This window comes from Plasmodium gonderi (genome assembly GCF_002157705.1).
Source record: "Plasmodium gonderi DNA, contig: Chr09, whole genome shotgun sequence".
NCBI classification, from domain to species: Eukaryota; Apicomplexa; class Aconoidasida; order Haemosporida; family Plasmodiidae; genus Plasmodium; species Plasmodium gonderi.
The window spans coordinates 1,494,667-1,519,971 of NW_021628934.1; the positions used below are offsets into that span (position 1 = coordinate 1,494,667).

Sequence of the window (25,305 nt, forward strand, 5' to 3'; positions counted from 1 at the left end):
CTTTTTTTTTTTTTTTTTTTTTTTTTTTTTTCCCCTCATTACTTGCACATTTTTTTTTTTATATAAAATTTGTTCATTTTAAAAGCAAAAGTAAAAGGGGGAAAAAAAAAATTATAACGAAAATATTAAACTCTTAATTAGAATGTCAAAAAGGTGAAAGTAGGTTAAAGTTGTGTTCACCTGTAGTTATACGTGAAAAGTAAAACGAGACAAAAACAGAAGAATGCAACACATCAGACCATAATAGCAGGGACACACAATTCTCCAATTGTTACGAGTTGACTAAACATGATATTTATATGAGAGTGTTAAAAAAAAGGGGAAGTTCACATATTTGCACTTACAACTTAAATGTAATTTGCATTAAATAGAGCAAACATCACTTATTAATGTAGATATAGTGAATGCACTTATGCAGTTATATATACAGACGCACACGCAAAAATTGGCATCTTTCCCTGAACGTGCATATGTGTGAAAGTATTTCTTTATAATCCATATGTTTGCATTTATTTTTTTATGAATAATCGGTTTTGGATTTTCCACAAACAAATGTTGCGCATGCTTGAAGACCCGTTTTTTTTATTTTCCAGTGCATAATTTTTTTCACAATGGTTAAGCCACAACCTCGTGTATGCAACACATTTCTGTAAATGTCTACACATATATATGTAAATATGTAAATATTATCAAATGAAAAGATGCTAAAAAGTACATTTCATGATAATATGGGGGAATACACTGAACCACAGAGAGCAAGGTCAAAATCTGCTTCAATCTTCTCGTTTTTTAAAAAAAAGAAAAAAAAAAATAACACTAACGATAGTGTCATTTCTACTAGTAATAACTCCTTTCATCGCACATCCGAAGAAACCAATGAAAAGAAACAGAACGGTGAAGGAGAAGAATGCAAACAAAATTGGACACGCGAAGAAGCAATCTCAGAGAAAAGGGGTGTAAAAAAATGTAAGGACAGTTCTGCAAAAACAGTTGACAACGAATACACGCAAAATTACCAGGAATGTCAAGGAAAAAATTATGATTTAAAAAAAAAGAGAGAAAGTTTTTTTCAAAAAATAAATATATTGCAAAAATTTAAAAATTATAAAAAAAAAAACGCATCCAGCACATTTCACACAGGTCATAACAGAAGTTCTATATCAGCTAGCGATGATGAAATGTTAGGAAATATAAGCAGATTACATAAAAATGAAAACAATGACTATACAAAGAAATCAAAAAAATACACGACTTTGAAGAACAACAGTTATAGCATAAAAGAAGAAGTAAAGAGCTTAAAAAACAAAACACAAAATTTAAAGGGTAGTGTATATTTTAATGGGGAAAAAAGAGCGAATAAAGGAAAATTAGCCAATAAACATTATACCTGCACTAGTGAAATCATCAGAAATGCTTACGACACAAATTCATCTTCTGATTCTTTGGAAACGTTAATAACAAGCATTAAAATAAAAAGTAACAAATTGAAACACGATAAAAGAGAAAATTCCTATAGTGATGATGATCGTGGTGAAAGTAATTTATTGAAAAAAATGAACATATTGGATGGAACTCAAAAGGTTGGAAGAAAGTACGTATTTGATAGAAATTCAGACATTGAAATATGGGACCATGACAATTTAAGCACCGATGTGAAAATTGTGGAAGAAAATGATATAGATAATCAGCAATTAATGAACTCGAACAGCAATGTGATAGATTTAAATGAATATGCGTATGGAGAGACGAGTGAAAAAGATGTAGGAGAAGGAGAAGATTATTTTGCAAAGCTTAATGGCCTAGAAAATGATCATGTTTGCACAGATGTGGAAAATTCCCAGCGTGGCGTCAGAAATAGCAACGAATATCATCTCAGCAGAAATCAGGAAAATTGTGCCAATTTTTATCACAAACATGAAAATAAACATGAAAACAAGCATGAAAATAAACATGAAAACCAAAATGATCAAAATTTATATCCAAAGCATACGAAAAAAAATGACAAAATCGAGGGGGAGAAAAAACGAATAAGCGAATTTTCTTTTTCTAAAAAAAAAGACGAAGTAATTCGAAATGTACGTTCAAGCATTAACAATAGCGCGAATAAAGTCAATAATCATGTGGTATATAAAAATATGGAATTTTCCAATTTAAATAGCCCTAATGTAATAAAAACAACTATTCAGGAGGAAGACAAATTAGCTAGTAAAGAAATATTAAAAAAATCAGAGTATGAGAAAAAGAAGACAAATGATGAAATACATAATGAGTCTGATTTATCAAATGCACACAATGATGCTAATTATTCACAAGAGAAAAACTCATTAAAATACTTTACCAACAAGGAAGAAGAAAGTATAGCACAGAGAGAAATTATACTAAAGCTAATGTATAACAATAATGGAATCTACTTTAATCAAGATGAAAAAGGAACAGGAATTTCCATAAAAAGTGAAAACACTGCTAAATCAAGGGGGCATTATGAAGTGAATAAGGACATGAACAAATGTGAAGTATTAAAGAAAATCATAAATGGAAGAAGTACAAATTTCCACACTAGTCAACAACAGTGCGTGTATGAGAATGTAACGAATTCGTCACATAGTCATAATAAACTTTCTAACTCTCCGAATGAAGTTACACATAGATATTTTAGCAGTCCAAAGGATGAAAGTAGAGAAAGTAGAACCCATCAGGGTAATGATACACATTGCAATAAATCACTTGGAGCCTTGTCTGTTAAGAAAACAATTTCTTCGATTTCCACGCATGAGAAACGGAACAATTTGCACGTTAATGAAGAAAAACAGAAGAAGCAAAATGATGATCCAGTGGATGACAAAAATGTAGGGGGTGAAAAAAACGTAGAGGATGAAAAAAGTAATATAATCAACAAGTACCTCATTAACCCTTTGTATAACTTATTTGTTCAATCCAAAGAAGAAATAGATAATTCATGCATTTCGAATAATAATATAAATATGCTACAACCAAAGGAGGGAAGAAATTGCACAAACGAATTGCAAAAAACTTACAAAACGTTGTATGACATTTATGATGTTTCACATGCTGTTGGTGTAGGGATTAATGCATGTGGAAATGTACGAAGCAAACTTAATTCGATGCACGGTTCGCTCGTTAGAAATATGCATAATAACACAGGAACCGGTAGTAAGTGTTCACAAAATAGAGGAATTCTCACAAATAATAAAATTGATGGAAGGAGCATATATTTGCCTCAACAAAATTGGAACAGTTCTATGGGCAAGATAAATGTACAACTGCCATCTGAGCCTATCCAAAAAGGGGAACCCAATGATTCCTCATCCAAGGGTTATCAAGCGAAGGATTCCTCATCCAAGGGTTATCAAGCGAAGGATTCCTCATCCAAGGGTTATCAAGCGAAGGATTCCTCATCCAAGGGTTATCAAGCGAAGGATTCCTCATCCAAGGGTTATCAAGCGAAGGATTCCTCATCCAAGGGTTATCAAGCCAATGATTATTCAACCAATGTGAGCGCTAAAAATGTTCACCATGATTATACAAAGAATACCAATTTTCATGATAACTATTTTAATACAAGAAACATAAAGGATAAAACAGGAGAAAGAAAATATTTGGGTACAGGGACTAGGAGCTTCATAGGCGAAGATTATTTAAAGTCTTATGGAGCCCCTATAAAAAATATACGAACCCTTTTGGATAAAACCATTTTAAGGTGTAACTACAACATCAATGAACCCAACACTAATAAGTTTAATGGAAGAAGCTACATATTTTGTAAGGAAAATGAAGGCAGTTTTATTAATGCCACCGGTACCAGAAAAATGTGGGAAAATGGTAGCATAAGAAAATCTTGTACATATTTTAGATATCAACACGATGGATATCAAAATGGATTTGGGGGCATTTACTCCCAAATGAACCCTGCAGCAATTTCTAAAGTGAACATGATTCACAGAAACAAAACATATTGCTCCAACGTTGGAGGAAATGTATATGCACATATGAATAGAAATTACACGACAAATAATGCCACAATTAGTGCCACAAATAATTTAGCAAAAAATGGAAATTCTTTTAATTACACAAAAGGGAATGTAATTAACACAAATGCTTTGCTATTAAACAATGGAGTGTTGAAAAACTTCACACAATACAGTTCGAATATCAGAAACGATCACCAAACCGAGAGTAGAATTTCACATGCACAGAATAATAAAACATTGTTAAATAAAAATGTGAGGAATTGCACCCCTTTTCCATGTATGGTGTATGAAAAGTGGACACAAAGTGGAAGCAGTTTCAGGAATAATGGCAAAAATAATTACACAAAAAATAATAATTTCTACACTCCTGTAGATATATTAAAAAATGAAAATTTAAGAAAATTGCAGAGTTATTCAGCGAATCCCAAAGGTTTTACCTGTCTCTCGAAAAGCCAAGGACATGGGTATAGTCAAGCAAATATACGACACTATGATATCAATGTTAGCACTTTGAAAAAGGCAAAAAGTGTAAACCTTATGGGATCAATTTCTGCCCCTCAGGATCCATTGGATATATACCAACAGTGTTATATACAAAATTGGGGCGAAAATAAAGATCAACAGTACAGATATCATAACTATATTCACAATGATGTTATGTTAAATAATCAGAGTATTGGAGGAAATTATGCCAACCAGAATGATCCTAGTAGTAGTGCTAATATTTACAATTTGAGGGATGATAATTTAATGCATAATTCCAAGGGCCCCCCTTTAGTTAGTAGTATTAACAGTGTTAAAGATGTTAATAATGTTAATCGTGAAAGTAGTTCTAATTTTATGAATAATGATAATCATCTTTACAATCAGTTAAGAGAAAATAAGCAAACATTTTTTAGAATCAGTTCCTCGAATGATACCACTAAGGGAGGTTCCATAATGGATGACATGGAGCTAGTGAATAAGGAGAAGTTTGACAACTTGTCATGTAGCCATTCAAATAGTGATGACAATATTGAAATTTATGCTGTCAGCATGGAGCAAGACGCAGTAAATAGTGTGCAGGTAGAGGACCCTGAAAATGGGTCTGTTGCCGTCGCTAAAAGTGCATCTACTGCCATCGCTAAAATTGAATCTGCTGCTATAGCTAAAAATGAATCTGCTGCTATAGCTAAAAATGAACCTGCTGTCATCTCTAAAAATAGCCCAGATTCCAACTTTCCTAATGAGCAGGATCAAAGAAAGGATGGAACTGCTCTTGGAGAAAGCATTGGAGAAGTGATGAATAGCAACGTAGATAAAGACATCCCATCTGAGTATCATACGTATGAGGGAGAAGAATCCTTATGGACAGTTCATAACCCTAGTATGGAAAATACACCATATAGATGCATAAGTGACGTGCTCGAAAATGATTCCCTTGATGATGGGCACAATTATTGCAACGTTTCCAACGTTTCAGATGTGATAACAGAAAAAAAGACACATAATAATAAAGAACATTCCGTTAGTACTACTATACATAACAATTTGACGATAGAAAAAGAAAGTAATGCAGAATTATTAAAAGATCCAATTCCTGATAGTTTCCCTAATTATACTAACTGTGATAAGGAAAACGAATTGCATAACGGTATGATGATGGCAGAGGTGAAATTTTCTTATCACAATGATGATAATAAAAATGTTAATACTTCACGTTATGATTGTATCGAAAGTGATGATAAATTTAAAAAAGAAACAACAAATAATATCAGTTCTGATGTTAAGCGTAGATGTACAAAGCTAAAAAAATTAACATATGAGCATAAGCATGGAGACAAAAGGGGAAAAGACATTACAAACAGAGAGAAAATGAATAATAGTTATAGTAAAAATAAAACATTCTCAAATGAAATGAATAAATATGAAAAAGAAAAAAAAAAAAAAAAAATTGTAATGAAAAAGGGAGGTAGTACACTAACTAAAAATTTGAAAAAAAAGAAAAAAAAAAAAAATTCAACAATTGGTGTAGGAGATAATAAGAAAATTTTGAAACATACGAAAAAGACTTGCGTATTACCAATTTGCTCTTTTTCACAAGAGAATAAAATTAAATCCATTTGTGAAAACTTAAAAAAGCGTTATAAAAATAAAAATATGGAACATTTTAATATAGTAAATACAGTGGAAGAATCTGTAAAGTTTAATTATAACGAGGAGGAAAATAAAATTAATTATAAAAAAGAAAGCATCATAAGTTCTAGCAATTCTGTATACATTCTAAACAAATTACAAAGTAATGAGGTGAAAATAAAGACAAAGAAAAGGATTGGACAGAGTGTAAGTAAAAAATACGACTTTAAAATGGAGGAAAGTTATTCTAGTACCTCTATTCAAAGGGAAGACTGTAACTTTGTTGAGTCTTTTTCTAGTATGTCTATTAAAAGGGAGAAATGTAATACTGAAAAGAGTTATCCACAAGTACATGATGATCCTCCCTTAGATGGAAATGGAAGAGAGTCGATGGGCAGCAAAATAAAGCGGGATAATGCAAAAAAATTGAAAAGAAAAAAAAAAAGTGAAAAAAATTTGGAAAATAAGCACGAAAGAAAAAAATCTACAGTTAATTTGTCTACACACAAGTGTATAAAAAAGAAAGAAAATGTAGATGAAAAAAAACAGAAAGAGGAAAATAAATTGAAAAACAAGATATGTACAAATCAAACAAATAAAATAACCATCAATTCAGTTTCTACGACAGAAACAGTGTATTTTCACAAGAAAAAGGAAGACAAATCCAGTATAAGGGAAGAATTCCTTTGGGATACAAAAAAGGAAAGTCAATCGAATGAAAATAATAGCAGTGATGCACTGATACTACCAATGAAAAGTGGAGACAATAAAATAGTGTCCAATAAAAAACTATATAACGAAAAAATGGGATTAACAAATGCCATAAAATCAATAGACATTTTGCATAAAACCGATTTGAGAAATGCTGCACCACTTGATAATTTCTACGAAGAAGTTAAAGTGCTGAATTACATATTATGTAATAAGAACAATAGCCATTTCTTAAACTTAATAAATTTAATTAACTTAATAGAAATTGAAAGAAATTTCATAAACAATAACATATATATTAACAAACAGATAATTACATCTAGAACTAATGGGAGCAAGGTGAAAAGACAGAGTAGTCAAGATGATAGTATTCTATATGACAACAATTTCAGTATCGTTCATTTAGAACAAGACATAATTTACTTAAAGAAAAATTTCTTAAAAAAAATTCTTTATATATTATTAAATGACGCTTCCTCATTTACTGAAATCAAAATAACAATTCTTCTCTTAAAATTTTTTGTTTCCATAGAACAAAATAAAGTAATATCTCCTAGTGTATTCCCCCTCTCTTTAATTAATACATTAATACAAAAGTTCAGTTTAAAAGTTCATAAAAAAATTAAAAGGACGCGTGAAAATGAACGTGTCATGACACCTAGCACTTCTCCGTGCAATTCTTATACAAATAATTATATCCACAACACGAATTCGAAGAGAGGAGAGACATTGAGAAAAAGTTCCTTTAATTATCTATTTATTTGCGACGGAAAAAATTACCTATGTATAAACGACAATTCCATGAGTGGAAAAACGTACAAAGCAAAAATTAAAATGAACAACTTAATTGGCTATTATCATTACATCAATTTAAACAGATTAGCTTACTACCTAGAACGGGTTACAGGAAGAACTACAATTTTAGACAATTAACAGAAGCCACAAAGTTGTGATTTCAAGAAAGCACTTTATTTTTCCACCAGTCTACTTTGCTACCAATCCAGTTTTCTACGAATATAATTTTCCATTTCGGCCACTGTTATTTCACCATTCATATAATTTTTTTTGAACCCACATTTTTATGTTTTTCTTAAAATGTAATTATGTTCATATTGTCATATATATTTCGTGAGCAGAGTTTCAGTCAAAAAAAAAAAAAAAAAAAAAAAAAAACAGCTTATAATTCGTTTGACTTGTTCATTTTTTTTTTTTTTTTTTTTTTTTTACTTTTTATATTTATGAAATGATGCTAAGGCAGGGTATACCCTATTTTGTTTTTTCACGTTTTTGTGTTTTCCTTTGGCTCCATCCACCTTGTCACTTGCACAATTTTACTCCCTATTTTATTCTATATCAAAAGGAACACATATAAATCTTGCCTAGATAAAACTAATTTTTATGTTTTCTTGTTTCGAAACACACCTTTTTTCATTCCCCAAGAATTGTGTTCCCCTTTTTTAACTCTCTGCATACCATAGGACTTGTTTAAATTGTATTTTAGCATCAATGAAAATTTTGTATCTAAGTAATCATTCTGTAAAAGTAGAAAATGAATGTATTGCATTGTTCTGTGTAATTACCTATTCAAAACAAGGTTCAATATATCGAGAAATGTACAGTTAGTATATGCCATACTGTGTATTACATGTATGCGTAGAAAGTAATAAGCAAAAAAAAAAAAAAAGGAAAACCTTGTCTAATTTTTCTTCAATTTTCTTAAATCCATCCTTAATTTTATCCATATTAGCTTCCTGTAATGGAGCGAAAAAATGTAGTCATATATTATTGCATACATTTTTGTATATTCATGTGTTACGTTGTGCATTACATGATAGTTGTCTGTTAGTTATATCATCCAGCGGGTTTGATACATGTATGTGTGTAAATATGCATGTATGTATATATGTATGTATTTTTTTTTTTTTTTTTTTTTTTTTTTTGCATTTACCAATATCTTGAAGTCTAAATAATTTAAGAACATTAATGGCCTCTTGGCAAAATCACAGACACAGAGAACAGTCTCTGAAGGAATTTTTTCATTATTTGGATTTAGCTAAAAACAGAGAGATGTGTTAGGACGAGAGGGATAAAATTAGTAATCATGTTAATTTGATAGGGAAAAAAAAAAAAAAAAAAAAAAAAACTGGGAGCTGATTAAAAGATGAAAAAAGAAGTATAGGTGCAGTGTGCTAAAATGATAGACAAATTAACCAGTGGCTTGATAGTGTTTGAAATTTCATTGTCAAATTTTGTGTCCCTCTTGTATGCATTAAAGACGAAGAATTGTTTTCCATAAGGCTCAATCTATGAATCCATCCAAGAAAAAAATAAAAATAGTGATAGTAATAATGATAGTGATAGTAATAGTGATAGTAATAGTGATAGTTATAGTGATAGTAATAGTTATAGTGATAGTAATAGTAACTGTGATATCTATAAGTAGGGAAACTAAATGTGGTAACACAAAAATAATACTCTCAGCATTTTGGACAAGGAATGCGAAGAATACATCAAATAGGAACATCATTTAGATGGATAAAAAAAATAAAAGGGAGGCGGAGAGAAAGGAGAGGCAAAAGATACTAACGACGATGAATGCAGGTTATTTTTATCTTACCGGATGTATAGCTGAACATTCTTGAGGAGGCCAATTGAATCTTCTCATTCGATTATAAATCAGCTCTGTCCAAATGTGGTAAGAGACATGTATACAAAAATTGATGTGTAAAAATGTACATATGGATACTCAAAAATGTACATATGGATACTCAAAAATGTACATATGGATACTCAAAAATGTACATATGGATACTCAAAAATGTACATATGGATACTCAAACGTGCACATATGGTTGCTCAAACATGCACATATGGGTGCTCAAACATACACATATGGATGATCAAATATATGTGTATACATGAGCCTATTTTTATACTTAATCACTTTTGAATATCTATATTCACAATGGAGAGAAAAAGATTTTCCTCCATATGATCATAAATAAAAAAATTTTTTTTTCGAATTTTCAAAAATTTTACTAATTTTTGTACACTCATTTTTTCTCACTTTTATGTGCATTTAAGCGAAAAGCATTGTGTCTGACTCCCGTTGCATTTTTAATAGACGACATTTTTTTTTTTTTTTTTTATTTATTCAGTTTATGATTATATTGTCGAAGAGTGCCTCTAACAAAAGGGTTCCAGTTCATTTCCGTGATGGTTCATATGAAACCCGAAAAGATATTTTTTCTCTTTTGTTCTAGTACGCATACATATTATGCATATGGCGTACGATAAAATATTCGTCTGTTAATTAAATAAACTTCTATGGGGAATAATTATCACATTATTCTAACTCTGTCCATATATATATGAAAAAGACAGTGAAATTAAAGAACATTAACTCAGTTTAACTCATATAATGAAATGGATGTTAAAATGCCTATGTGTACATGGAGACTTAACAAAATACAAAAAAAAAAAAAAAAATACCCCAGCTAACACTTCACATATATTGTATTAAAGAAATACTGCTTGCTCATGTTACATCGTTGTAGCATCGGAAATTTTGAATTTACGTATTTGTTAATCATTTACAACATTGGATGGATGATATATATATATATATATATAAAGTAACTACTTCTCTTTGACTAGGCTTATAAGCATAATTGATATTTTTAGGAGGTACTTCAACGTCTCCAACATTACTGCATTTTGGCAAAATGTTAAATTAATTAAAATTTTTGGAACAAATTTTATTACTATCCTTGTGTGTTCGTTAAATCACTTACGACAGTAATTTATGGATTTTTCACTTAATTATGGATCCTATATATGTACAATAAAATTATAATTTTTTTTTTTTTTTTTTTTTTTTTTTTTTTTTTTTTTTTTTTTTTTGATACGATTACGTTCCCTTTCAGCGAATCTTAAACTAGCCTTCTCCGTTGTAAAATGTGTTATCCACTATATCTTATGTCAGTTTGAAAACTATACAGTGTGCAGAATTATGCATATACACACTTATTTATGTATATTAAGCTACAACCCTTTTTACCATCATTTATGTATACCTAGTCAACCATTTGTTCCCTCGTATCATTTAGCAACATTATTTAAGAACACTGAAAGAAAATTTCGAATTAACGTGGACTTTCGTACAATTTCGGGTGTGTTAGCGTGATTCACGTAGTGTTCTTTTGAGTGATTTTATTTAAACATGCTTACTAAAAAAAATAAAAAAACTTTAAATAAGTTCTTTACATTTGTTTAACCACTTCACATTACAGCATTTCTCATGCATTAGAAATTCCGTAGCACCGTGGATCAGTGCAATTACAAGTTTTTTTCTCTTTTCTTATTACTTTTTTCCTTTTTCTTTTTTTGTAAAATTTTTTTCGTAGGCTGCTTGATGACTCAGAAAAAACTATGTAAACTAACTTTTTTTTTTTTTTGTAAGCTATTTTTATGCATTTTACTCCCTTATTTGTTTCTTCCACTCGAGTATTTTTTTTCTTTTTTTCGTCCATTCTTTCCTTTGCTTATAATATCAGGGCGTGTATGCATACACATCTCTATGAACGCACCCGAACTATTAAGATTACATGTTTAAATGACATGACCAGATGTGCCCTTTGGTATTTACATGATTCATCAAACGAAACCAGAGTCTTTAAAAAATGAAAGGTAGATATGAAGGAGAATATGCTTACTGAAGATATAAAAGATACAAAGGGGGGATTCATTTAAATTTAGTGCGCATGCATATATATATATATATATATATATATATATATATATATATAAATACATAAGCATATATACATAGGTATATAAATAAATGAGGAGTGGAGAATAAAGGAAGAAAAGAGACTAAATAAAAACATGTATGACAAGTTTTTAGAGAAAATAAGTTTTGCTTCAGCTAATTTACTTTCGAAGCTAAACTTTGGAGACAGGAAAAAGAACAAAAAATTAAAAAATACAATAAAGCATAGGAAAAACATTACGACATATCCCCTGTTGTTAAGGATAGAAGATGATCTAAATAAAAAAAGAAAAAAAACAGGTCATTATAATTACAAAAAAGAACAATCATTCTTGTACCTATTCAAAAAAAAAAAATACCCATCAATAAAATTTCTTTTTAATGACATTACTGAGACTTATAAGGATAGACAATTCTTAAGTGATTATTCTTTGAATTTTTTGTATGAATTAATTAGGAGAAACAAATTTGCAAACACTTTGGATGCCCGTGATGTCTACTCCGTGTTGTTAATTTTGAGTCAGGAATTTCTAATTACGCATGACAGAAACTTAAATTCCCAAGCGATATTTGAGAATATTGAAGAGATCAAGAGTGAAGAGAAAAATGTCGTTATAAACAATACGAAGGATTTAGAAAAGAGTACCTCCAACTATGCAGCAAACGATGGTTCTACAGGGAACCCAGAGGAGGGGAAAATCTTACCCATGGAGAATGAACGAAATCATAAAATTTTAAAAATTAGTTGCTATTTCTTGAGACATATATTATTGAACAAATCGAAAAGTAAAATACTAGATGACTCTTTTGTGATATATTTTTTAATGAAATTGAGTTACGTGATGAATAAAAAAGCAGACATTCAGAATAAAGACCTCAAGCACAACTACAGTTTCTATTTCTACACCTTTTTGCTTTATTATTACCTCTATATTTACAACAACACAAAAAAGATTTTCTTATTACCCGGGCAGAGAATATTTAAATACTCATTTAGGAATATCAATGAAATGTCATTAGTTCATAAAAATTATGACCACGTTAAGGATAATTCCATTTATAACATAGAGAGGTATGGAACACATATATATAAGAATTCTGAAAAAGATGAAAATGAAAAAAGATATAGTTATATGAAGAAACAGAAATATACCAATTTTTTAAAAAACAATTATTTGATCAATTTCGATTGTTTAAAAGAAAAATTTCATATTTTTTTCAAATTTAATGATATTTCGAATATACATTTTGTTATATACTTGGACAAATTTAACGTTTTACAAATGACTTCTCATCAATATGTCATAAAAAATAAATTGGATTTAATGAACGAATCGACAAATAACTATTTGCTACTAGCCATACGCCTTCTTTTTAAGTTAAATAATAAAAAAGAAAGAGAAAATTACAGCGAAGACAACCATTTTAATTGTATCCCTAACACCAGTAACGAATGTGTAAGAAGTATAAAGAAGAACAGAATGCAAGATTTCTCATTACAAAGGGAAAAAAATAAACGTAGAAATTTGTCATCCACTTTGTTATTAAAAAATATTAATAACCAAAAAAAGAGATCCCAAAACAAAGTAATTTTAACAGAATTGTTATATCAGATAATTGATTATGTTACATTAAATGAAAAGATGCCCACGTATACTAGCAAAGGGAATAACAACAACAGCAGCAGTAGCAACAGAATCAGCAGCGACAAGAACATTTTCGAAAATTGCTTGAGTGAAATAATAAAATGTTTAGAGAAAAAATATAAATTAAAGTACGTAGGTAATGTAAAGGACATGGAATATATATCACAGAATGAAAATAAAAAAAAAGCAAAAAATGATAAAAATGTGGATAATGAAGAAAACATCTTATTTAACCTAATTCATATAGACAGAAAATTAAAAAATAAAAATAACTTAAACATTGAAACGTTGCTAAAAAAGATAAACGATTTGTTGAACATAGGGAACGATCCATCTGTGTATGTAAACTCCGGGATTCATGTAATTCTCAGGAACATGTGCTTGAACAGGTTGAATTCGCTAAACCTAGATTTCCTCTTCCTCGTTAACTTGTATTCAAATAATAATTTTAAGAATAAATTTTTTCATTACGATAAGAAGTTTTCATCACCCCTCCCATGGGTTAACGGCAGTGAAAACATAAGCAAAGAAGTGAGTGGAAATGCAAACCAAGAAAAGAGAGAAAATGTAAGCAATGAAAAGGGCCAAAATGTAAGCAATGAAAAGGGCCAAAATGTAAGCAATGAAAAAAACGAAAATGTAAGCAATGAAAAGGACGAAAATGTAAGCAAAGAAGTAAGCAGAAATAGTGACATAACCAAGCATAGTGCAAATGAGAACGGAAACGCATATCAAGTATCACCTAAGAAGATTTTTATGGGAACTGGGTCGCATGAACAGCAAGAGATAAAAGAAAATGAAAAATCTTATAATACATCAATGCTAAATTTGCCAACGATGAGCTTTCCAAGGCTGAGTCTACCAACGATGAGTCTACCAATGATGAACTTGTCAACCCTAAACGTGACCTCCCCATATGGCACAAGTGCGAATAAAGGCGCAGATGATCGTTTCAATATAGAAATGAAAAAGAAATCTCATAATATTATGAAAAGACAAAATAGAAATATACATAACGAGTTAATTCTCTTTATGAAAATTATTGCAAACAGTTTTTCATCCAAGGATTTATGTTTTAACTCTTTTTCTGTTTTGTATTTTATGTATAAAAATATATTAGAAAATGTGATGAGGATATCATTTAATTTTACATATTTTATTAGTGCCGAATTTTTTTTTTTCAATGATAATATGAATTTTTTATCCCTCATAAATTTAAAAAAGGGACTAGTACCAAGCTCAGTATATTTTGATAGTATAAGAGCATTTACGAATATCAAGTCACATTATAAATATTTTATTGGTATGACAAACATACAACACGAGAAGAAAAATATAACAAGTACGAAAAAACACCCAATTCTATTAGCTACCTTACAAGGAGATGCAGAAGAATATGCGTACACATGTGAACGTCCTTACCAGGAAGAAGGAACTTCTCAAAAAAAGCAAAAGAAACAACAAGCTGTGAATGAACAGAAGGAAGAGATTCATGAATCACATCGAAGCCCGTTCGATTTATTTTTAGACAATGTAGATAATATGCTAAAAGATGAAACAATGCAACATAAGATAAATTTGAAGGAATTGTTATGTGATTCTCCCGCTCATCAGACATCCTTATTGCAGAAGAAAAAAAAAAAAAAAAAAAAAAAAAAAAAAAAAATATTGCTAGATGAGCACATGTACATGATAAGCAATTACAATCACCATTTTTATAACATGAATTTACGTTTTTTGCCTGTTTATACTTACTCTAAAATGTTTCACATAGACAGAAATAAAAAGATAGCATCAGAGGAGGGCAATCTTGATGGAAAAGGGCAACTAGGATATGGTAATTCACGGGAAGCACAAAAGAGAAAAGAAAAGAAAATGGAGAAAAATGAGAGAGATGGAAAAGTGATTATAACAAATACGGAGACTTTAAAGAAAAACAGAAAAAAGGAAAAGAAGAAAGAGGAAAAAAAAAAAAAAAAAAAGGTAGACATAGTGCTCGTACACGGCCTGAGGGGAAACGCCCTTCGTACGTGGAGATTCTCCAATTTATATAATAACAGTCCAAGCCATCGTTTTTATTATCGAAATAATAGATTGAAAAAGTACAAAAAAGGTATTATTAACACAGAGATGGAAAATAGTGGCTATGCAAGCAAGACGGTTGATAGTAGTACTGACAAAAAACATTACATGTGGAACTTTCTCGATATAAGCAACCAAAATGAAAGCAAAAAAACATCAGATGAATCAGAAAGTGAACCATCATCAAAATTGAAGAAAAATGGGCTGAAAGAAAAAGGTAATGATCTTTTTAATGCTATAAATGATAATACAGAAAATTTTAAGGATAATAAAAATGTGTTTTTGTTTGATGAGTCAAGTAAAAAAATAATGAAATGCACAAAAATACGAAATAACTTTCATTTTATTGCGCACGAATATTTATTTAGCATGCTAGTATTAAATTACAAGCACAATCAAAATATTTTGCCTATTTATGCTAATACGAAAATTATTAACAAAAACATTTTCAAGTTCATATTTTTGCATAATAAAAAATTAAAAAGTGATTTGGATCTTTATAGCGATTTATTATCCTATTTATTATGGCCTATTTATTTATTATACCCCAGTAATAAATATTCCAATATTTTCATTTTTAATTATCACGCCCCACTATATCCTGATGGAAACTACTACACCAAGGACTGTCGTCAAAACGAGAAAAAGAATGCAAAGAAGAAGGAGAAGAAGAAGAAGAAAGAAAAAAATGAAGAAAACAATAGAGAGAAAAAAGAAGTAGGAATTATAAACAGCACAATTAACGGAAATGAAAAAAAGGAACAAGATAGCAACTATAATTATATGTTTTCTTATCTGAACGTGCTTAATTCACTATTTAACAAAAAAGAAGAAAAGTATGAACACTATTTTAATAAGGAAAAATATTTTTATACAGATAGAATGAATTTGGATGAATTATCCAATTTCCTTTTGAAAAAATTAAAAGACATAAATTTAGGAAAGCATAATGATATTATATTTGTAGCCCATTCCATGGGAGGTTTATTAACTCAACACGTATTATTAAAAAATAATAACATTTTAAGCAAAACAAAATTTGTCTTTTTTTATGCTACGCCTCATTTCGGCTCTCCCTTATCATCCACTGCATATTTATTCAAGACTTTTTTATCGCCCTACGTTTATCAGCTAAATAATTATGATTCGTCCTTGAGCAATTTACAGTATTCCTTCAAGGAAAGAATTAAACATACTAATATTAAGGTTTATTCCTTCTCAGAATCGGAAAAAACACCTCTTCCCATTATAGGTTTGACAAATGAAAAGCAAAGCAGCAGCTGTTTGTGAAGCTGCTTGTGAACCTGGTTATCCAGCTTGATATGAAGTTAGGTTGGCAATTTTGCCCCATGTGTGATTCTTCTAACACGTATAAGAATTTTTTTTCCAATCCCCACCCCAAACACACACATACATACACTCTTCCGTTTTCCCCATTTAGGAATGCATACAATGATAGTACCAAGCATTAGCTCATATTTGAACTACGCAAAGATGTTTGCAATCATCAAGGACTGCGACCATTTGGAAATAAGCAAGTTAAATAGTAAAGAGGATATAAAATACCATTACTTGTATAAGGCAATAAAGGAAGTGTTACAAATGAAATAGAGAGAAGAGAACCTATTCAACAATCATGGTCGTTCATATTTGTATAGGATTTTATGCACGTCTTTTTTTTTTTTTCCTTTTTGTTTTTTTAGTTCTCTATAGAATGGTCAACCCATTGTACGTTTATAAATCTCCTATGCATGTTCCGCACGAAACTACCCCTTTTTAAACGCCTTCTCATTTATCTTATCGTATCCTGTCTTGTCCTGTCCTGTCTTGTTTTGTTTTGTTTTATTTTATTTTATTTTATTTTATTTTATTTAATTTAATTTAATTTAATTTAATTTTTTTTTTTTTTTTTTTTTTTTTTTGTGTAAACATTTAAATGATTTATTAAATGATTTGCCTTAAAATTGTCCCTATTTTTTTTTTTTTTTTTTTTGATGGCGTCCATTACAATTATTAACAACATTTGGTAACGTTTCCTTATCTTAAAAAAAATTATATTTAATAGGTGAAAAAGCTAAAGTATCATTGTTTCATTTTTTTTTTCTTTCTTTTGTTTTAAATAAATTGTATGTAAATATACTTTGAAGGGCATGGGAGGGTCCTGTTCTCATACATTCAACATACCGCTTGATGGTACCCATATGAGAGAAGTATAGATGGTACATCTGTATAGCGTTCTCATAGAGGTAGGAAACAGGATTGCGTAATATACTTGTTTAAATATATAAACACGGAGTGACGAGAAAGAAAAAAGAAGAAAGCAATATTTGTTCATATGTTCATCATTTGGAAACCGTTTTGTTTTGAACAAGCTTCCCAATTTGATATGTGTGTGTGTAGTGGACGTGGCGTTCTTGTTTTTGTGCATGGGTTCAATTTGCTTGTTTTGTTAAGGTTTAGTGTTCAGAATTTTTTTTAACAGAAATTACCTTTATAGAAATAACTGAATCGTTGTTTCTTCATACATTATGTTTTCAAAATGTATAGTGAATATATATAATGCTTAACAGCGTTATGACCGAAGGGAATAACTATGCCAGTTATTTTTACAGGTATATATTATGTTAGCATAAATACTGCTTTTTGTTTTTATGGATACACGGAGAGTGGTGAGGAGAAAATAAACTGCCCTCTTGATTATAGGATGTATCAGGAATACATCATTCTTATGAATTATGAAAAGGCAGGAACAAAATAAACGTTGCAAAATGATGATGGTAATTATGACAATTGTGACAATTATAAAACAAATAAACACACAACATGATGGGTATCTCTCCCTATTCATGTGATGGAAAATTCATTTGCAAAAATTGTGAATATAACTTACAAATGTGTCTTTTCAAAAAAAGTTCACAAAACGGAAAGGACAAAAACGAACATAAAAAGGAAGTGATGTAAAATGGTGTGCATGATAAGGGGAGTAAGAAGGGTAAATTCTTCTTTTATTATTATTATATTATTATTATTGCTGTATTATTTTATATATATATATGTTTTCATTAATAGCGGTAATTTACGGACAAAATAGGATCAAAAGAATTCCCCCATTTTCCCCCTTTTTTGCACATTACACATAAGACAACTTTCTGAGTTCAATTTCCTATGTTCCTTAGGGAAAACTAGTACAAGCCAAAAAGGTGTACACTTGTCTTTTATGCATTCATATGTATGTACATTTATATATGGGCCATTTGTACACATACGTGTAACCTTACTATACGCACGAGAATAATTAAAAAAAAAAATGTCTAATTTAAGCGCAAAAAAAAAATTTTTAATTCACCATTCTTCATTTTTTGGGATTTTGGAAAATGATGACTTGGGCACCTTGTGCTACTTCCTCTCCCTCTGATGCATTTTTCATAGGATCATTAAGTTCAGTTTTTTCCGTAGTTATGATATTTACAGTGTTTTCATCTTTGTTTGCCCTATTTTCATATGGTTCGTAGTTCGGGTGATTATTATTGGCAAATAAAAGGTTGCTATTCTGATCATAATTATGGTCGTTGCTGTTATACACGTGATTATTGTTAATACCACAATTGTTGTAGCTCTGGTTATAGTTATAGCTTTGATTGTGGACGTGGATGTGGTTATCATTATAGTTGTAATCATTGCTGTACTTCTGGGCACTTCCATATGGATGGATTCCACCATAATAGTGGTTGTTCCGATGATGGGGAGATGAGCTGTAGTGATGAAAGTTATCACCTTGCAGGATGCTGCTTTCATAGGGATGTATGCTGTTATAAGGTTGCAAACTGTCATAAGACTGAATGCAGTTATAGGATGGCAAGCTGTCATAAAGGTATGCACTATCAAATGGGTATATACCATCGTAGGGGGGCGGTATATTTCCATATGTATATTTGCCGTTATAATCATAGTTGTTATAGGAGTTATTGTTGTAAGGGTTGCCATTATATTGGTTGCTGTTATAGGGATTGCCATTATATTGGTTGCTGTTATAGGGATTGCCATTATAAAAGTTCATGTCATAGGGGGTGTTGTTATGAGTGTAGCTACTGTATTTGTCATGGTTATACGGGCGCTGGTAAGTATACAAGTGGTTGTTGTAGTAAGATTGATTAGTACGATAAAGAGGATGGTTAGCATAGATTTGGTTACTATAGACCTGGTTAGTATATATCTGATTGGTGTAAACATTATTGTTATTATAATTCCTGTAGTTTTTAAAATATCCATTGTTCATTCTTCTATCATAATTTTTGTATGTATTATATGGCATGTATGTATTTCTTTTTCTTCTCTCTCTCGAGGTGTTTTGCGTAATTTGCATTTCGCACGGATTGGCTTTTCCAGTATGAATGTTCGTGTTCAGTGCTTCTCTTGTATTTCCACCGTTTCTTCCACATATTATAATTTCTCCATTACTCATATTATCATCACCATTAATGCCATTGTTCTGGACATTTACTCCATTTCCATTATTTGAATTGAGGCTTAACGAACCTTTTGATGAACCCGATCTATCATTATGTGATATATTCAATGAAGATGATACCTCATATTTTTCCTTATGTATATGGGGGCTACTAATATCCGTACCTAAGCATGTAAAGGAACTTCTATTGTGACTACTATTACCTATTGCAACATTGGACAAAGCACAGTTTTTCTCATATCCGTTATTGTTGATTTGAACATTTACACCTCGATTTCCAATATTGTACATATTACCAGTGTCATTTAAAACATTTGAATTACTCGAAAACATCTTTGTATGATCATTTGAGTATGGCTGCAATTGGGGCCAATTATTTGGTGTACCATTGCTAGATGGAAAAATTCTGGGTTGCTCAGTTATGAGAATTGGTTGGTAGTTTGCATAAGCTCTGTTTAATGAGTATGGTGTTCTTCTGTTAAAGGTGTTCGCCTTGTCCATCATGTATACAGCTTCGTTTGCGATTCTGTTTGTGATTCTGTTTGTGATCCCGTTTGTGATCCCGTTTGTGATCCCGTTTGTGAACCCGTTTGTGAACCCGTTTGTGGCCCCATTTGTGGCCCCATTTGTGGCCCCCCTTGGATATACCATCGAATTCGTCCTGTCCGCCGTAAGAATGGGTATCTGGGTAGCCATATTCATTTCCACATTCAAATATCTTAAGCAGTTGTTTCGATTCGAGTTCAGATTGCTTACATTATAGTTGTAATAGCTAAAGTTGTTGACCAATTTGTTCAGGGGAGATGTGGGAGAGACATGTAGCATGCCGTTATTCTCATTATCCATGTTTTTATCATAATGTGAATTTGTTCTATAATTACCAGTGTCATAAATGATATTGTAATTTTCATTATGTTTAGGTATGGTATCCTGCATGTAAAGTGAATAATTCGTTTTGTCATAGTTTGTGTGTAAGCATTTGTGTGAATCTTCAATGTTATATTTTGAAGAATTATGAGATGGTGTAATATATGTCTTGTTAAACGATCTGAGAAAATTTTTGTATAATAAATTGCCATGTTTTAAGTCATAACAATTCTTTGTTTCTCCTCTTGTATTTTCTCTATCGCTCCTGTTTTTTTCCTTTTGCCGCTGCTCATGTATTTCCCTTACCTTTAGGAAGTTTCCACTGCAGTTATTTCCTTCGATGTGTGTTCCAATATGTCCGATGCCATTACAACCACTATTCCCACCCATATGGTTGACGTTGATTCCAGAAATGATGGTTCTGTTATGCGTGATGAACTTGTTGTTTAGCTTCATTAGGTTATTAAAATCGTTTTTGTCAAAATTTCCGTAGTTCCCAAAACTTCCACAGTTATTTACGTACTTATTTTCCATATTATACTTCTTATACTTATAATTAAAATTCTTTTGGCCATAATTCCCAGAAGTATTCGTTGTAGGGCAGCTAGCCAATTTGCTCAGGGATACATTTGTCTTTCCAACGTTTTCCTTTCTGTATTGATTCTTCAATATAAAATTTGTATCCTTTGAGAAATCATTTTCTGTTTCCTTGAACTTTTTAAATGTGTTATACTTGTCACTTTCCCTTGGATCATTGTTTATGCAACTCCCATGAATGTGGTTCTTCAATTCATATGGTTTATTTAAATAGCGTTCATCATTTTCTTTCATTCGTTCTGTGTACTTGTATTTGTTTTCAATTATGCGTTCTGATTCCTTATCATGACAATTCTCCTCTTTCTTATCATCCTTCTCATAATAATTCACTTCGTAACTGTTGTCATAATTCTCGTCTTGGTTCACAAGGTCATGCAAATAGCCATTCACATCGTCACCCATATCGTCACCCATATCGTCACCCATATCGTCACCCATATCGTCATCCATATCGTCACACATATCGCCATTCTCATAGCCATCCATATCTCCATTTTCATGTTTATTATTTTCAAAGTCGTAATTTCCCTTCATTCTCATTTCTGATGAACCATCTTCTAGTAATGGATTATTTTCTCTAAAATCTGCATAATTTCTATGTCCTTCTCCTCCAATTCCCATTTCAAATACGTCATTCATTTGAATTTCTTCCTCTACTGATCCATGGGTTTCATTATGATCGCTTTGGTTGCTATTTCTATAAGAATCATTATGGCTACACTTCTTAATGGATTCATACACAACGCTGCTTTTACCAATAGAAACGTACTGGCTACTATTTCGTCCATTAGACATATTCTCACTGCTTGGATCCTCGATATGGTCGAAATTTTCTTCTTTATATCCCTCTCTATTTTTTTTTTTTCTGAACAGTTTATATTCTCCATCATTCATATGATCACTCTGAGATTTTTCTTCAACTGAGTTCTGCTCCTCATTTGTACTCAACTCCCTTTCATCATTCTCCATCTCTAATGATCCTTTTTTGGGTGTCGAATTTTCGTCTTTCGCATGAACAATTTCAGCATTCAACATCTTATTTTTTCTTTCCATCTGATTTTCTCCATTCTCTTCTGATTTTTCCATTTCGTGTCCCTCATCGTCTGTTGAATTGAACTCTTTTTTGTCTTCCTCCATTTTTTCGTTCATTTCTTCGCCAATTCCTTCGTCTATTTCTTCGCCAATTTCTTTGCCCATTTCTTCGTCCATTTCTTCGCCAATTTCTTTGCCCATTTCTTCTTCCATTTCTTCGCCAATTTCTTTGCCCATTTGTTCGTCCATTTCTTCTTTTTCTCCATTAACGTTAATTGCTACTTCCGTGCTGTTAGTCGTGTTAGAAATCCAGTGACACAAATCATTCCTGTTTTCTTCCCCTAATTTCTCCTTATCAATCTGTTCTTCCGCTTGCTCACTATAAACATGTCTGCCCTTGAAATTTCCATATTTATCAAAATAATTGGCATCATATGTAATGGCACAACAATTAGCAGCATTCTTTGTTCTGTCGAACTGTCCATCCTTCTGTTGAGTATATAAATCATTATTCGTGGACATATTATGAGTAGAATATATTTCTTTCTCCTTGATAAGACAATCAGATACATTAGTCTTGATAAGTTGTTTTATATTTTTCCTTTTTTTCGGTTTATATATTTGGTTTAAACACATTTTTCTTTTTTCGCCAAAGTTTTCTGATACATTTTCTACATTTTCAACATTTGAATTGGATACACGATTCTCCATACAACAGCTAGTGAAATTGCTAAAGTCATTGTTACGGTTAAATTCGCTCCAATTATTAAATTCATATTTGTCTATATTTTCCTTTCTACTTCCACTGTTTATTGTGTTCAGAAGATGTTCTGAGTATTGCCTCTTCATGTTAATGTCATTATGTAAAAATTTTATATTGGTCTTATTTTTTGGAAAATATTTTTCTAGTTCGTTTTTTCTATAATTCCTTTGTCTTAATTCTTCCTGACCATGTGCATGTCTACATTTATCTCCTGATGGGCATGCTCCTTCTTTACCAAAATATTTACACAACTTTGTTTTGTAGTAATCAGGTGTTGCTCTTAATTCCAATTCTCCATGTGCATATACACAATTTTGATTCTCGCATTCATTTTTCACCCACAGTTTACAAATTTTAGTCTTCATTAAATTCATACAACTTCTTAAAGTTTCCACTGAATGTGCATAAGAACAATTATCTCCTCTCTGACATAATCCTTTTTTTAAAAATGGGCATAGCTTTATTCTATAATATTGATCATGTATTTTTTTTTCTTTCGAGATCGTACAATAACGACCATCTGGATATGCACCAACTCTTGCTGATTCTTCCTTATTTACGAATGGATCTATATAAGATGGAATTACATGTTGTTGTGGATTTCCAACGTTTACATATGTGTCATTATTTTCTCCATCATTTTGGGAATTGTACGAAATTGTTTCATGAATTTTCTTCGAACTATCAACTAACTGTTTTTCGAAATATTCAATTTTCTGTTGATTGTTGCTTTTTGTACTTGTGGGGGGTGCTATACTTGCATACCCAAAATTGTTACAACTTATACTATTGTTCTTATCGCTTTTTTCGCCATTTTCTGGACTAATCGTCACAGCTTTTGTGTTATGCATATTCCTTAATGGATTATTATTATTATTATTATCAGCACAAATTTCTTCATACGGACAGTAGTACTTGTTAAATCCTTGAATATTGCTATTTTTTATAATTCTCTGATTGAAGAGGTTTGGCTCAATGTACGGCCTTTTAACATGCGAAAAGTTATTTACACCATTGTTAAAATTTCCTATTTTATTCTTATCAACATTATAAGGTGAACGATCTACACATCTTTCATTATAATATCCATTTTTGTTACTCTCTAAGCCATAATTACTTTCTCTACTAGAATATTTTAAATTTTTATCATTCTCAAAGATGTTTTTTTCTTTCCTTTTATCATTATGGTAATTTACCTCACTATCATTTTTCTCTGTTTGTGAAACACGTTCAGTTGGATAAGTGCCCCTGTTAATCGATTCTCGCTCAAAGTACGATCTGTTATTCATTTTTTTCATATTGTCAATACTACTGCAATTTGTGAAATTTTTATTCATACAGTCCACTTTTCTTTTTTCGTTATTATCTCCACTTGTGCTGTTCTCAGCAAGTTTTGAATTCTTAAATTCCAGATTTTCTTCCTGATGGTTGTTCTGGCTAGCGATATGTTGGTTCGTTTGTCGATCCGCTTGCTGGTTAGTTGGTTGATCAGTTTGCTTCTCTGTCTGTTTTTCTGTCTTCTTCCCGGTCTGCTCAGATTGGTTTTCATTCTTGAAATCCTTATTATGTGTATTTCTCTTTCCTTTGTGTGCCTCTCGTTCTGGAAACTGGCTGCTGTTCATTCTTTCTACTTCGTCCTTGCTGATCTGTACTAAATCATCCTGAACTTCATTTAAATTTTCATTAATTTTTTTCAAATTCTTCTTTTTTTTATTCTGTTCATGAACATTGTAATTCTTATTTTTGCTACTACATGGTTTATTTTCATCCAACACACGCACTTCTTTATTTACATTTATATCTTCTCTGTTCATCATTTTACTGTTTTTTACTGGGGGACATATTTTATCTTTCTCCATTATATTAAGCTTGTTATTTCTGTTCATATTCGTAATCGAGTTCGAATTTTCTTCATTCATTTTTATTTTTTTTTAAAAAAAAAAAAAAAAAAAACAATTCGTCTTCGTTTATATGTAAAATGGTGTAACGGGGTATAATCCCGTGTACATATATGTATATGTTCTTATATATGTAATATAGCCCTTTGGTGTACACTACCTTATTGTATTTTTATGTATTTTCTTCCTATTTCGTATGAGTGGGAATTTGCTTTTCTTTTGTTGTGGTTATGTGTGGAAATATTCAAGTGGAGTTGAAAGTTGTAAAACAAAATGGACGAATACGTACCTACAAGTGAAAATATACTGAACGTATATATACACACATACATAGATGATAAATCAAGAGGAACAAAAATGCATATA

At 30.9% G+C, this 25,305-nt stretch overlaps 4 protein-coding genes across 4 annotated transcripts; 2 read left to right on the forward strand and 2 right to left on the reverse strand.

Annotated features, from left to right (window-relative positions):
- Positions 1–701: 701 nt before the first annotated feature.
- On the forward strand, positions 702–7,748 carry PGO_093090 (hypothetical protein, conserved; the record flags this gene model as incomplete). Its single annotated transcript, XM_028687897.1, has 1 exon — positions 702–7,748. One exon carries the CDS (start codon positions 702–704, stop codon positions 7,746–7,748), a length of 7,047 nt encoding a protein of 2,348 aa, XP_028543698.1.
- A 463-nt stretch (positions 7,749–8,211) lies between these two features.
- On the reverse strand, positions 8,212–9,946 carry PGO_093100 (hypothetical protein, conserved; the record flags this gene model as incomplete). The annotated part of the gene is made up of 6 exons (XM_028687898.1): positions 8,212–8,349; positions 8,507–8,566; positions 8,764–8,868; positions 9,027–9,119; positions 9,433–9,497; positions 9,883–9,946. 6 exons carry the CDS (start codon positions 9,944–9,946, stop codon positions 8,212–8,214), a joined length of 525 nt encoding a protein of 174 aa, XP_028543699.1.
- Positions 9,947–11,702: 1,756 nt separating this feature from the next.
- Positions 11,703–16,925, forward strand: PGO_093110 (hypothetical protein, conserved; the record flags this gene model as incomplete). The annotated part of the gene is made up of 2 exons (XM_028687899.1): positions 11,703–16,566; positions 16,756–16,925. 2 exons carry the CDS (start codon positions 11,703–11,705, stop codon positions 16,923–16,925), a joined length of 5,034 nt encoding a protein of 1,677 aa, XP_028543700.1.
- A 1,741-nt stretch (positions 16,926–18,666) lies between these two features.
- On the reverse strand, positions 18,667–24,960 carry PGO_093120 (zinc finger protein; the record flags this gene model as incomplete). The annotated part of the gene is made up of 1 exon (XM_028687900.1): positions 18,667–24,960. One exon carries the CDS (start codon positions 24,958–24,960, stop codon positions 18,667–18,669), a length of 6,294 nt encoding a protein of 2,097 aa, XP_028543701.1.
- Positions 24,961–25,305: the final 345 nt, after the last annotated feature.